Raw genomic sequence first — 14,752 nt, forward strand, 5'->3', positions numbered from 1 at the left:
GGAGGCTTAGAAAAACTAACTGTTTCAAATTTCAAGGAATTCGGGTAATAAATGCAGCTTTTATGGGCCTTAGACCCTTTATCGGCAGAATGGTCTATGTCGCAGCTATATCTTAATATAGTCCGATCTGAACCATATTTGTGTCGGATGTCGGGAGGCTTAAAACAACTCACTATTTCCAATTTCAGCGACATCGGATACAAAATAAAACTTTTATGGGCTTCAGACCCTTTATCAGCAGATCGGTCTATATGGCAACTATACCCAAATATGGTCCGCGTTGGCCCGTTCAAGAACTTAACCTGCCTACAGCAACAAGACGTATTTGTGCCAAATTTCAGCTCAATATCTCAATTTTTGAAGGCTGTAGAGTAATTACAACAGACTTACGGAAAGACACACGGACATCGTAAAATGGTCTTAGAATTTTATAACGATCCGAAATTTATATACCTTGTAGGGTCGGAAATGGATATTTCGATGTGTTTCAAAGGGAGTGACTAAATGAATATACCCCCTATCCTATGGTGGTGGTTACAAAAATTCGATTATCTCTTACACTCAACGGGTAGAAGACGTTTAGTGCCTTGCCTCTGTTCATACATAGTTAAGCTAATAATCTATCGGCTTCTGTTGCCTTATTGTTCTCCAGCCCGTATATACTTGTACCGGATAACTATTATATCGTCATCAGTAAGTGGTTCTGGGGTATCCACGTTGCCACTGACATAATACGGCTGACAATATATATTGGTCAGAGACTTTTAGCAGTCTCTCTGATCTTAAACAGATCGGCGTGCAAACCATCGGTTCCTGCTGCCTCATTGTTTTTCAGCCTGTTTTTAATAAAAATCCCATGAACGAGTGTTTTGAAGTTCTTCAACGCCCGCTTACACAATACGTTCCATAATATTTTGTACGCAATGGGGAAGACACCTTTATCAGAGTCTTCCCATGATCTGAAAACCCATCGGTTCCTGCAGCCTTATTGTTCTTCAGACGCTATATACTTAATATCGTTATGATGAAGTAGTTCTCGGTATTTTCTTTGACGCTATTCCCTCATACCAATCATAAGTAAAAAATATAATAAAATATATCTAATTCTTCATTTCTGTCGCACTTGGATCACTTTCGGCTGGAAACTCATCTACAAAAAATATCTATAGGGTAGCTGACACTAAGTGTTACCAATTCGAACGACCATATTTTTGGTTCAAATGACCAAAAAAGTAAGGATGCAATGTAAATTTCGCAATCCAATCATTAGGCATCCCTTGATGGTCCTTAGATTTGCGTTTTGACAAGTCTGAAGGTTTCTCCTCTGCGTTCCACGTTGGTGCTGGCTGGCCAATCGCTTTATAGTTGTTTAGTAATCTCTGTGTCTTATGCCCAGTGCTTCCTGCCAAAGACTAAAGGAATTTGTTTCTATTTCTTCCCTTATCGCTTACTACAGTAGTATGGTCTGTCGGGGAGAAAAAGCTTGAATATGGCCAACCCTAGGATCTTCGGGAAATTTATTGCCGGAATTGTTTTGAGGAATTGAGAATTCTTTCACTCAGGTGGCGAATAATGGGGCTGACGGTTTCGTGGTAAAGAGTTTCAAGTTGGGACTCTTGTTCGTGCGTTTACACTGCTCATTATACCGCACTAGTCGGTACTGGAGGGAGTTTAGACAGGTATATGTCCCTGTTTAACTCAATGGGTCTTAGACTTTGAGTTTCTAAACTCTACGTATGACTACCGACCTCACATGTAGTTCACCTCTTTGTCGAGTTCGAAAGATCAGATTAGATGATGTAATTAAAGATTGTGGTCCCGATACTGGATAACTTTGAACACCGCACAGACTGGAACTATGAGCTCCAATCTGTGTGGAGTAGCTGCCATTGGAACCTAATTCAACAAATAAAGTCTTCAATTCAATGGTAAAATTTGTTGAAAATTTAAAGTTTCACATACAAATTTAGTAGTTGGGTTTTTCATAGAGTTATCTTTCTGTTTGCCGACGAATAGTTTGGTATCCATCAGGTATTTGACTCATAATTAGCCTATATGTTAAAGCATTGGCATAGTTAATCTGTCCGAGCTTGGCCCTTGGCCCTGACTTCGTCTCAGTTTCGCGACGCATACATCACGACACTCAGACTAGAGTAATGGTTTTTGTCCCTCCAATCCTAGTGACCCTAGAATAAGATAACTGAATCTAGAAATCTATAGGGCGCTCAACAATCCTAAGTGGAACTTAAGTACCGGTTATGGTAACTTGTGGTCTATTTTCAATCGAAACTTAAAAGAAGGTTGGGTAGGACCTCCTTCGCTTTTGGCGAAGTAGCAGTGACTACACCTATGATCAACTATCACCACGAATTTTAGAATAAATCTTATCCGTAGTGCCAAATCGTCCAAGGTGCCGGTCTCCGAAGAGATTTCTACGTTGATACTTGAACAATTGTAACTAGGGCCCACCATCATAGGATGGGGGTATACAAATCTAGTCATTCCGTTTGTAACACCTCGAAATATTGGTCTAAGACCCCATTGCAAATGGTAATTTACCCATGAACATTCCATTAAGGAGGAGGCCACCGTAGCGCAGAGGTTAGCATGTCCGCCTATGACGCTGAACGCCTGGGTTCGAATCCTAGCGAGACCATCAGAAAAAAATTTCATCGGTGGTTTTCCCCTCTTAATGCTGGCACCATTTGTGAGGTACAATGCCATGTAAAACTTCTTTCCAAAGAGGTGTCGCACTGCGGCACGCCGTTCGGACTCGGCTATGAAAAGGAGGCCACTTATCATTGAGCTTAAACTTGAATCGGACTGCACTCATTGATATGTGAGAAGTTTGCCCCTGTTCCTTAGTGGAATGTTCAAGGGCAAAATTTGCATTTGCATTCCATTAAGGAACTGAGGCAAACTTCTCACAAATCAATGAGTGTTGTCCGATTCAACTTAAAACTCAATGATAAGGGACCTTCTGCGTGCCGCAGGGCGACACCTCTTTGGTGAGGAATTTCTACATGGCATAGTACCTCACAAATGTTGGGAGCATTAGGAGGGGATAACCACCTCTGAACATTTTTTCTGGATTCGAACCCAGGCGTTCAGCGTCATAACATGCTAACCTCTGCGCTACGGTGGCCTCCTAAGTATATATAAGACCCCATTAAGTATATATATTCTTGATCGTTTCGACGTTCTGAGTCGATCTAGCCACGTCCGTCCGTCCGTCTGTCGAAATCAGCCTTTGGAAGCCGCAATTTTGGTCCGATTTGGCTGAAATTTTGCACGTAGTGTACTGTTATAACTTCCAACAACTGTGCCAAGTACGGTCCAAATTGGTCTATAACCTTGCATAGCTCCCATATAAACCGATCTCCCGATTTGACTTCTTGAGCCCTTACAATCCGCAATTTTTGTCCGATTTTGTTGACATTTTGCAGGTAGTGTTTTGTTATGATTTCCAACAATTGTGCCTAGTACGGTCCTAATCGGTCTATAACCTGATATAGCTTACATATAAACCGATCTCCCGATATGACTTCTTGAGCCCTTACAAGCCGCAATTTTTGTCCGATTCGGCAGAAATTTTGCATGTGGTGCTCTGTTACGGCTTCCAACAACTGTGTTAAGTACGATCCAAATCGGTATATAACCTGATATAGCTCCCATATAAACCGATCACCCGATTTGACTTCTTGAGCCCTTACAAGCCGCAATTTTTGTCCGATTTAAGTGTAATTTTGCATGTGGTGTTCCGTTATGACTCCCAACAACTGTACCAAGTACGGTCCAAATCGGTCAAGAACCTGATATAGCTCCCATATAAACCGATCTCCCGATTTGACTTCTTGAGCCCCTGGAAGCATCAATTTTTATCCGATTTGGCTGAAATTTTGTACATGTTGTTCCGTTATGACTTCCAACAACTGTGCCAAGTACGATCCCAATCTGCTAAAAACCTGATATAGCTCCCATATAAAAAGATCTCCCGATTTGACTTCTTGAGCCCATGGAAGCCACAATCTTTGTCCTATTTAGTTAAAATTTGGTGCATAGTGTTCTGTTATGACTCCTAAGAACTGCACTAAGTACGGTTCAAATAGGTCATTAACCTGATATAGTTCCCATATAAACCGATCTACCGATTTAAATTCTTCACCCCTTACAAGCCGCTATTTTCGTCCGATTTGGCTGAAATTTTGCATAAGGTGTTCCGCTATGACTTCCAACAACTGTGCCAAGTACGGTCCGGATTGGTCTATAACCTGATATAGCTCCCATATAAACCGATCTCCCGATTTGACTTCTTGAGGCCTTACAAGCCGCTATTTTGCATATGGTGTTCCGTTATGACATCCAACAACTGGGCCAAGTATGATCCGAATTGGTCTACAACCTGATATAGCTCCCACATAAATCGATTTCCCGATTTGACTTCTTGCGTCCTTACAAGGCGCAATTTTAGTCCGATTTGTCTGCAATTTTACGTGCGGTGTTCTGTTACGACTTCCAACAACTGTGCCAAGTACGCTCCAAATCGGTCTATAACCTGATATAGCTCCTATGTAAGCCGGTCTCTCGATCATCCTTGTTCGGTTCGTATAGCTTTAAATTTTGCTGGCTTTAATTTTTGCTAAATTTATTTTGTATAAATTTTTAGCAGAATCCATAGTGATGGGTTCCCAAGATTCGGTCCGGCCGAAATTAGCACGCTCTTGCTTGTCTTCTCTCAAATCAAATCAAACAAATTCCATGTAAACTGAGTTAATTTGTGTTATTTTTTTTCCCAAACACATTGTGATGGGTATCCAAGTTTCGGCCTGGCTCCGAACTTTTCACATTTGCCCTTATTTTAACATGTTCTTGTTCGAGTTAATTGTTTATCAAGCATCTGCGAAAAGTTTGTAAAGTTTCCCATATTAATTAATTCAATCATTTTGTTTTCTTCCTCCCCGCCCCCCAACATCGCCACTTCCAAACAAAACCCTTAGCTCATGTGGACAATGAAATGTTTCTGGTAAGAGCCCTTGAACGTTTAGGTGGCAAGGTAATCGATCAGGATGAACCGGATATTGGGGCGGCATTTCTTAAATTCTCCGTGGTGACAAAGGAGTTGAGTGCATTGATGAAAACATTGGTAAGTACCCTTGGGTGGGGTTTGTGGGTCATACATACAAGTTTTTTAAAGCGGAAAATTGACAATTTTCTTTTCATTTTCATTTTCTTCTTCTTCTCAGATGCAAAATATCAACAATATTGTCATGTTTCCGGTCGACTCAATGCTGAAAAGTGAACTGAGAGGTGTCAAGGGCGACATGAAGAGGCCCTTTGACAAGGCTGCCAAAGATTATGAAGCTAAATTCATTAAAATCGAGAAAGAGAAAAAAGCTCAGGCCAAGGAGGCAGGCATGGTGCGAACAGAAATCGATGCCGCCGTTGTAGCCGAAGAAATGGAAAAGGAAAGACGCCTCTATCAGCTGCAAACATGTGAAGTAGGTATTCTAGGCTAAGACGGATGAGAGGGAGAGAGAAATAGCGAAAAGTCACTCTAATACTTATCATAACACTATGCAACAGAAATGTTTTCTTGGGGATGGATAGATAATAGATTTTTGAAGAAAAACGATTTTATTTATTTGTTTGGTTTTAATGGAATGACAAATAATTTAAAAAAGGGACGTAAAAGTGCGGTACTGGGAAAGAGAATATTCTATTTTCGTCATTCCGTTTGTAACACCTTAAAATATTGGTACATTGATTATATTATTGAACACTATGACATTCTTAGTCAGTCTAGCCAAAATCCCGTGGTCATTGAGATAGTACGAGCAAAAGCTCTAATCAATTCGTACACACGATGAGTACGATTATAATGTGTCATATAAAAGGCCTTTAATAATAAATATTGATAGTATAGATATAGATATATAGATATAGATATAGATCGATAATTTTCTATCACCTATAATTAAAACGATGGTGTCATAGATATTTTGCCATCTCTAATCGATAGGCTAAGAGCCACGAGATCCATCCTATTATAAAAGTGCCCAGAGACGCGTTGAAGATCTTGATTAGGTAAACGACTCCTGAAATGCCCACCCAAAATCTTTAGCAAAAGTTTAGAGCACATGACGTTTGTAATTATTTCGGCTACAGTGGCATGGGGGACTACATCGAAATATTTTAATAGGTGGACCATCCTATGGTAATAGTGCCCCGATCCCCACTTTAGTCGAGTTTACAAACCGAAATCTATACAGGATCGTTCCTGGCTATGTACCTTTTTCCCCTCCTAAAAGCGGCTACAAGAACAACAATATAAGAAAATCCATATACACATTGAGGACCTTGATGAGGTAATCGACTGCTGGTTCGCTGAACTTCTTAAGCATCAGTGTAGAAATTTCGTCTGACCCAGCGCTTTGAATGGTTTGGCGCTGCAAATGACGGTTGTAACTGCGTCCATATTAAATTGTGATGGTTAGCCATCCGCCAGGATATCATGGATGTGGACAATGGTTATTCTACTCCATTTGTCTGTCGTCCTTCATGATGAAATAGTAGATAGATATAAACAGGGTGCGCCAGAGAAACTTATTTGAAAGGTCAAAAAATACAAAAGTTTATATTCGTTGTCGTTGCCAGATCAATAAAAACTTGTGCCTGAAGAAGTTGGAAAATACCAACGAAATGTCGCATAGCAAAATGGAATAAGTAATTTTTATTTTTCATTGACCTTATAGCCCAACAAGTCAAAGTCTTAAACAAAAAAGTACTTCAGTTATTGTTTTAATTCCCCTTTTTATTTGAGAATACACTCTCCCAATGTTTTTTCCATGTAGTCTTGAAAATGGCATCGGGTAAATGGCGACCCCTATTGCACATACACTGATTAAGTGGATTTTTGAAATACGTGTCAACTCTTTGCAGCATATCAATTGGTATGATGGCAGTGACGTCGCTAATGTTGTTCACTCGGATTTACACCATTCCAATAACACATGTTTTGCTTGTTGACGTAGCCGGATATGTAAAAGTGAGTCCCATCGCTAGAAACAAGTAAAAGCGTGCTTAGTTCGGCCGGGCCGAATCTTATATACCCTCCACCATAGATCGCATTTGTTGGGTTCTTTTCCCGATATCTCTTTTAAGCAAAAACAAAAGATAAAAGGAAAGAATTGCAATAATATTGGAGCTATATCAAGTTATGATCCGATTCGGACCATAATTAAACTGAATGTTGGAGACCATAGTAGAAGTCAGTGTGTAAAATTTCAGCCAATTCGAGTAAGAATTGCGCCCTTTAGGGTCTCAAAAAGTAATATAGAGAAATCGATTTATATGGGAGCTGTATCAGGCTATAGACGGATTCTGACCATATTCGATACGTATGTTGAAGGTCATGGGAGAAAACGTTGTGCAAAATTTCAGCCAAATCGGATAATAATTACGCCCTCTGCAGGCTGAAGAAGTCAAGAACCCAGATCGGTTTATATGACAGCTATATAAGGTCATGGACCGATTTGAACCATATTTGGCACAGTTATTTAAATAACGAAACACGTCTTGCAAGATTTCAGCCAAATCGGATAGGAATTGCGCCCTCTAGAGGCTTAAGAAGTCAAGACCCCAGATCGGTTTATACGGCAGCTATATCAGGTTACGTACTGATTCGAACCATACTTAGCACAGTTGTAGGACGTTATAACAAAACACGTCATGCAAGATTTCATCCAAATCAGATAAGAATTGCGCCCTCTAGTGGCTCAAGAAGTCAAGATTCAAGATCGGTTTATATGGCAACTATATAAGGTTATGGACCGATTTAGACCATACTTAGCACAGTTGTTGATAGTCAGAACGAAACACGTCTTGCAAGATTTCAGCCAAATCGGACGAGAATTGCGTCCTCTAGACGCTTAAGTAGTCAAGACCCCAGATAGGTTTATATGACAACTATATCAGGTTATGAACCTATTTCAACCATACTCGGCACAGTTGTTGGAAGCCATAATAAAACACCTCATGCAAAATTTCAGCCAAATCGGTTAAAAATTGCGCCCTCTAGTGGCTCAGGAATTCAAGATCCAACATCGGTTTATATGGCAGCTATATCAAAACATGGACCGATATGGCCCATTTACAATCCCAACCGACCCACACTTAAAAAAAATATTTGTGTAAAATTTCAAGTGGCTAGCTTAACTTATTCGAAAGTTAGCGTGCTTTCGACAGACAGACGGACGGCGGACGGATAGGCTTGATTGACTTAAAATGTCATGACGATAAAGAGTATGTATACTTTATGGGGTCTTCGACGAATATTTCAAGGAATTACAAACAGAATGACGAAATTAGTATACCCCCGTTCTATGGTGGAGGGTATAAAAAATACTCCGTCGTCAGGCAGGTTGTCAATCAGCATTTCACATGCATTTTGAGGGGCAACAAAATCACGTTCAGTAAATTCTTGCACAACAGAAAATTTGTAGGAATGAATTTTAAGATCTTGATAGAATCCATCAAGCAGTAGTGTCAGAAATTCCCATTCCCAACTGACTGGAGAAAGAAACAAAATTGGGGACTTCCATCTCCAGATGGACCCACTCTCGACCCCCTGCCTGCCCAACTAGCCGTTCGAGAGTTTTTTCAAATAAGAAAGTTTCTTTTGCGCACCCTGTATATAGCAGCAGCAAGCAGTACGTATGCATATAGCAAATACATTTTGATCCACTCAAGCCTCTTTCGCTGAAGTCGAGCTACATATAACGGTAAAGGGACATTTTCTTCTTCTTCTTCCTCAATCTGACATTCACTTAGAATGTCAGAGTTTATTAAAAAGATAGTATTAGACACTAGGTCTGCGGCACTATCTTTGTCCCGTTTCTTTGAAGGGGACATTTTGTTGCATAGTGTAATCGATAAACGTAATATGAGACACACTTTTTTCTGTATTTTCACTTTTTTTTATTTTTGCAAACAAATACTGAACTCTATGCTCTTGCTCTCACCTCACCGCACACTACTACACTGCCACCCACTTTGAGTGCTCTCTCTCTCTTACAATTTTTTTTTTACATACCCTCGCATATTATTTGTTTGTTTATTTTTATTAACGTTGTTGTTCTTTTGCTTCTTCTTTTTTCTATTTCTTTCCAGTATTTATTGAAATATAAGGAAATCAAAACAAAAACTGGCATCGAGCTGCTGCAGCACTTCATCGAATACTATCATGCATTGAATAAGTAAGTACACCAAGTAAGCAGGCAAACATTCGCGAAGCGCGAGTACAATATCGTGAAATACGTACCTACCGTCTTTCCATATTAGCACTCCAAACTACGACCAATTGTCCATTGTTGTCGTGGGGTTTTGCTGCCTTTTATTTATTTTTCTAGTGGTGAGTGAGCGAGCATGAAACGTCGCTCTACGGCTGTGACTCTTAAGATAAAACAAAATATAAGTGCGACCAACAATGCCTTTGGGCCACACCACACCACCCCATCGCATCATATTGCATCGCATCACACACCGTAATAATAGAATAGCCCCAATCCAAAACCCTTTCCATATATAAAGTGAAATTGTATATTTTGCATGTCCGTCTGGTACATTTCTCGGTTAATGCGTTATCTTCCTCCATTTAGGTATATTGCAAATTCATGATTTGAATAGTAATTATATGGATGTTTGCGTGTGTGAGTGTGTGTGTATGGTTATTGTTGATCTTCATCAATAAGGCAAAGCAAAAAATCGATAAAAATCATTCAAGCTGATGTTGTTATTCATTTGAAAAGTTTCAATTTTTTGTTTGTTTATCTTTTGGTTGACAAAAGATTCGATTTTCAATTGATCTGCCAAGGTTTCCTTTTTAAAGACTATAGACCAAAATTGGCTTTGAGTAATTATAGCCACTTTAGGGGGTATATTATACCCACCACCGAAGGATGGGGGTATATTCATTTTGTCATTCCGTTTGCAACACATCGTAATATCCATTTCCGACCCTATAAAGCATATATATTCTTGATCGTCGTAAAAATCTAAGACGATCCAGTCATGTCCGTCCGTCTGTCTGTTGAAATCACGCTACAGTCTTTAAAAATAGAGATATTGAGCTGAAACTTTGCACAGATTCTTTTTTTTGTCCATACGCGGGTTAAGTTCGAAGATGGGCTATATCGGACTATATCTTGATATAGCCCCCATATAGACCGATCCACCGATTTAGGGTCTTAGGCCCATAAAAGCCGCATTTATTATCCGATTTTGCTGAAATTTGGGACAGTGAGTAGTGTTAGGCCCTTCGACATTCCTCTTTAATTAGGCCTAGATCGCTTCAGATTGGGATATAGTTGCCATATAGACCGATCCGTCGATTTATGGTCTTAGGCCCATAAAAGACGCATTTCTTGTCCGATTTTGCCAAAATTTGGGACAGTGAGTTGTACTAGGCCCTTCAACATTCTTCTTCAATTTGGCTCAGATCGGTCCAGATTTGGATATAGCTGCCATATAGACCGATACCTCGATTTAAGGTTTTGGGGGCCATAAAAAGCCCATTTATTGTCCGATGTCGCTAAAATTTGGGACAGTGAGTTGTGTTAGACTCTTTGACATATTTCTGCAATTTGGCCCAGATTGGTTCAGATTTGGATATAGCTGCCATATAGACCGAACCACCGATTTATGGTCTTAGGCCCATAAAAGCCTCATTTATTGTCCGATGTCGCCCAAATTTGGGACAGTGAGTTGTGTTAGGGCCTTCAACATCCTTCGACAAATTATGACGAAAGGTGGTTTACACAAATACCCGAGGTGGTGGGTATCCCAAGTTCGGCTCAGCCGATCTTAACGCCTTTTTACTTGTTATACCCTCCACCATAGCAGTATACCCCCCATGGGTATACTAATTTCGTCATTCTGTTTGTAACTACTCGAAATATTCGTCTGGGACCCCATAAAGTATATATATTCTTGATCGTCGCGACATTTTATGTCGATATAGCCATGTCCGTCCGTCTGTCTGTCGAAACTTCCGAAGGAGTGAAGATAGCCGCTTGAAATTTTGCACAAATACTTCTTATTAGTGTAGGTCGGTTGGTATTGTAAATGGGCCATATCGGTCCATGTTTTGATATAGCTGCCATATAAACCGATCTTGGGTCTGGACTTTTGAGCCTCTAGAGTGCGCAATTCTTATCCGATTGGAATGAAATTTTGCACGACGTGTTTTGTTTTGATATCCAATAACTGTGCCAAGAATGGTTCAAATCGGTCCATGATCCGATATAGCTGTCATATAAACCGATCTTGGGTCTTGACTTCTTGAGCCTCTAGAGGGCCCAATTCTTATTCAATTTGAATGAATTTTTGCTCGACCAATTTTATTCTTATTTTCAACAACTGTGTCAAATAAGGTTCAAATCGGTTCATAACCTGATATAGCTGCCATATAAACCGATCTGGGATCTTGACTTCTTGAGCCTCTAGAAGTCGCAATTATTATCCGATTTGCCTGAAATTTTGACCATCAACTTTCTGAATCGGTCTATAGCCCGATAGAGCTCCCATATAAATCGATCTCTCTATTTTACTTCTTGAGCCCCCAAAGAGCGCAATTCATATTCGAATAGGCTGACATTTTCACAGGTCTCCAACATATAATTTAATTTAATTGTGGGGCAAACCGGACCATATCTTGATATCGCTCCAATAGCAGAGGAAATCTTTTCTTATATCCTTTTTTGCCTAAGAAGAGATGCCGGGAACAGAACTCGACAAATGCGATCCATGGTGGAGGGTATATAAGATTCGGCCCGGCCGAACTTAGCACTCTTTTACTTGTTTTTTGTTAATTTTGCTCAAATTGAAAATATGATTTCTACGATGATTTGATTTGATTTGTATTACGGAACACTGCATGACGGATAAGGGGCAAACTTTTCACATATCCATGAATGCTGTCCGATTCAAATTTTTTAGTTCAATGATAAGGGGCCTAGTCCGAACGGCGTGCTGCCTTGCGACTCCTCTTTTCGAAGAAGTTTTTACATGGCATAGTATCTCAGAAATTTTGGCAGCATAAGGAAGGGATAACCACCACTGAAAAATTTTCTCATGTTTCTCGCTAGGATTCGAAGCCAGCCGTTCAGCGGTGTGGTGGACGCCAGCTCCTTACATCTACTAACCAATATCGTCCTTACCACCTCCGCTCGAGCCACTGAAAAAGTTCCCAGAAAGGGCGGGGTATCCGAAAAATCTTTTTCCCGAAAAACTAAGTCCTACCCGCAAACAAGGAAGAATTCCGCTGGTAAATAATCTGTCATGGCGCATATAGTATGCCGCATTTCCATCCCCAAACATTACAGATGCAAATTTGCCCAAGAACATTCCGTTAAGGAACAGGGGCAAACTTCTCACATATCAATGATTGCTGTCCGATTCAAATTTTCAGCTCAATAATGAGGGGACTCCTTTTTATAGCCTAGACCGAACGGCGTGCCGCTGTGCGACACCTCTTTCGAGAGAAGTTTTTACATGGCTAATACCTCACAAAAGTTGACAGCATTCGGAGGGCATAACTACCGTTGAAATTTTTGTCTGATGTTCTCGCCGGGACTCCAACCCAGGCGTTCAGCGCGATAGGCGGTCATGCTAACCTCTACGTTAAATCCACAATCCCACTAAAACTATTTTTTTCGTCTGGCAACCGATCCAACTTCCGTTACTGTAATTGTGTCTGATGTCAAGAAAAGTGGACCGAGTGATTTAGCTTTTGACAGAGTGGCTTTCCTTCTCTCTCTCCAATAGCCAATATACCAGAGGCATTACGCCTTCTTAGACATATTGGAAATTTTCAAACTGCCTATAGTCAACAACTCTACATGGCATATATGCCTAGATTTTAATGTGATCAAGGCATGCCACAGAAGGGTTTCGAGACGTTTACCAGGAGTAAAGTACTTGACGAAATTCCTCAACCTGTCTCTGAAAACACTTGAATGCAATGTCCCAGAAGCTCTCAGAGTGAAACTACATTGTCGGTGTTTAGACATAGGGACTCGTAGCACAAACAACTGTTTCGTAACTGTATTGAAAAACGATCTAAAAATCGATAAATCGATAAATATTTTTTTTCTATATTTATCTTCATATTGCATTTTCTTAGCTATTTCAAGGACGGCCTGCAAACAATCGAACACTTTGGCACATACATCAGTGATTTGAGCGATAAGTTGCATAAAATCAAACAACGGCAAGATGAGGACAGACGCAGTTTACTCGAGCTGCGAACATTGTTGCGTAGCACACCCGACTTTGAGCGTGTGGAAAATGTGCCCACGGACAAGGGAGGAGGAGGAACGGGATATTCACTGCATCAATTACAGGGAGATAAACATCATGGTGTCACACGTTCCGGCCATCTCCTAAAGAAGAGTGAGGGCAAAGTCCGAAGGGTATGGCAAAAGCGACGATGTCGAGTTACCAGTGATGGTTTTCTCGATATATGTCATGCCGATGAGACGAAACCGCCAACACGTGTAAATTTGCTCACATGTCAAATAAAACCAGTACCGGATGATAAAAGAGGGTTTGATTTAATCAGTTGTAAGTATTCACATTTTTTTTGTCAAATAGTCATGACTTGACTTTTCGATTTGTTGCAGACAATCGTCCATATCATTTTCAAGCGGAGGATGAGTCCGACCAAAAGGCCTGGATGGCTGTTTTGGTGAATTGTAAAGAAAAAGCTTTAGCTAAGGCATTCCAGCATGCAAATCCACAAATGAGTCCTAGCTTAGTGGAGTTACAAAAGACTGTTATCAGGTAAAGTAGCTTAACGTAGCAAAGTGAAAATTTTTCAAATGTGCCCACAAACATTCCTTTAAGGAAGCACAGTGAAACTTTTTATATATCAATGAGTACGGCGTCTTTTATAGCCGACCCCAAACGGCGTGTCATAGAACGGCACCTCTTGGCAAAAACAATTGTACATGACTGTAATTCTCACCTTTGGGGGAAATTATACCTTGTTTAAGGACACTAAATGACGCTAAATCCCATTATGTCTGCCCCATTCGTTGTTGTAGCCACACATTTGTGGGGAAGGCAGTTCTTGGCCAAAAAATTATCCTATGTCGCTATCGAGACATACCCTTGTCGTTTTTAGTATTCTTTGAGAGTGCAGAATAAAAACATGGATGTGGGCCAAATAAAGTTACAAGGGTTCTTAATGATGGAAATTCCAGGGAAAAGGGCGTAAGTTCTCTTATTGAGCGTAACTGGTACAAGTATCAAGGGATCTCTTGCTAATTTCTTAAATTCGGGGTTCAATGCCTTCAATCGGAAACGGGACTATGTGGCTGAAAATATGGTGGCTGTTGTTGTTGTAGTAGCAGTGTGTGATACACTGAGGCCGCAGCCCTTGCCGATGAAGGAATTCATCGGGTCAATCCGGTACATACAACCGGTCATCCCTCAAGGTTGAGGGATCCATGGCGAAAATGGATAGTAAAAACAAATTTTTGGGCTCAAACACTTAAATCGGGAGATTTCTTTATCCATACTCGGCAAGATTGTTCAATGAAATTGGTGCAAATATGCGACTTAAAGAACTCCAGATTTCTTATCGGGAGCACTTTAGGCTGTACAGTGATTTTAATAAACAGACGGTTAGGATATCCAGATCGTCTATTAATATAACGACAATCTAGAACTTTGTAGCGTTGAAAATGTATAA

The 14,752-nt window shown here is 40.3% G+C and overlaps 1 protein-coding gene across 5 annotated transcripts in view; it reads left to right on the plus strand.

The window, feature by feature from the left end:
• The window catches only part of LOC106092283 (arfGAP with SH3 domain, ANK repeat and PH domain-containing protein), a 143,369-nt gene that overhangs the window by 93,382 nt on the left and 35,235 nt on the right, over positions 1–14,752 (plus strand). For all 5 annotated transcript variants that reach the window (XM_059370569.1, XM_059370568.1, XM_059370565.1 and 2 more), the window contains 5 exons: positions 4,998–5,143; positions 5,244–5,498; positions 9,169–9,254; positions 13,181–13,620; positions 13,680–13,839. In XM_059370569.1, the coding sequence (XP_059226552.1) occupies positions 4,998–5,143; positions 5,244–5,498; positions 9,169–9,254; positions 13,181–13,620; positions 13,680–13,839 (1,087 nt within the window). The remainder of the gene's footprint in view (positions 1–4,997; positions 5,144–5,243; positions 5,499–9,168; positions 9,255–13,180; positions 13,621–13,679; positions 13,840–14,752) is intronic.

This window comes from Stomoxys calcitrans, chromosome 5, assembly GCF_963082655.1.
Source record: "Stomoxys calcitrans chromosome 5, idStoCalc2.1, whole genome shotgun sequence".
Lineage (NCBI taxonomy): Eukaryota > Metazoa > Arthropoda > Insecta > Diptera > Muscidae > Stomoxys > Stomoxys calcitrans.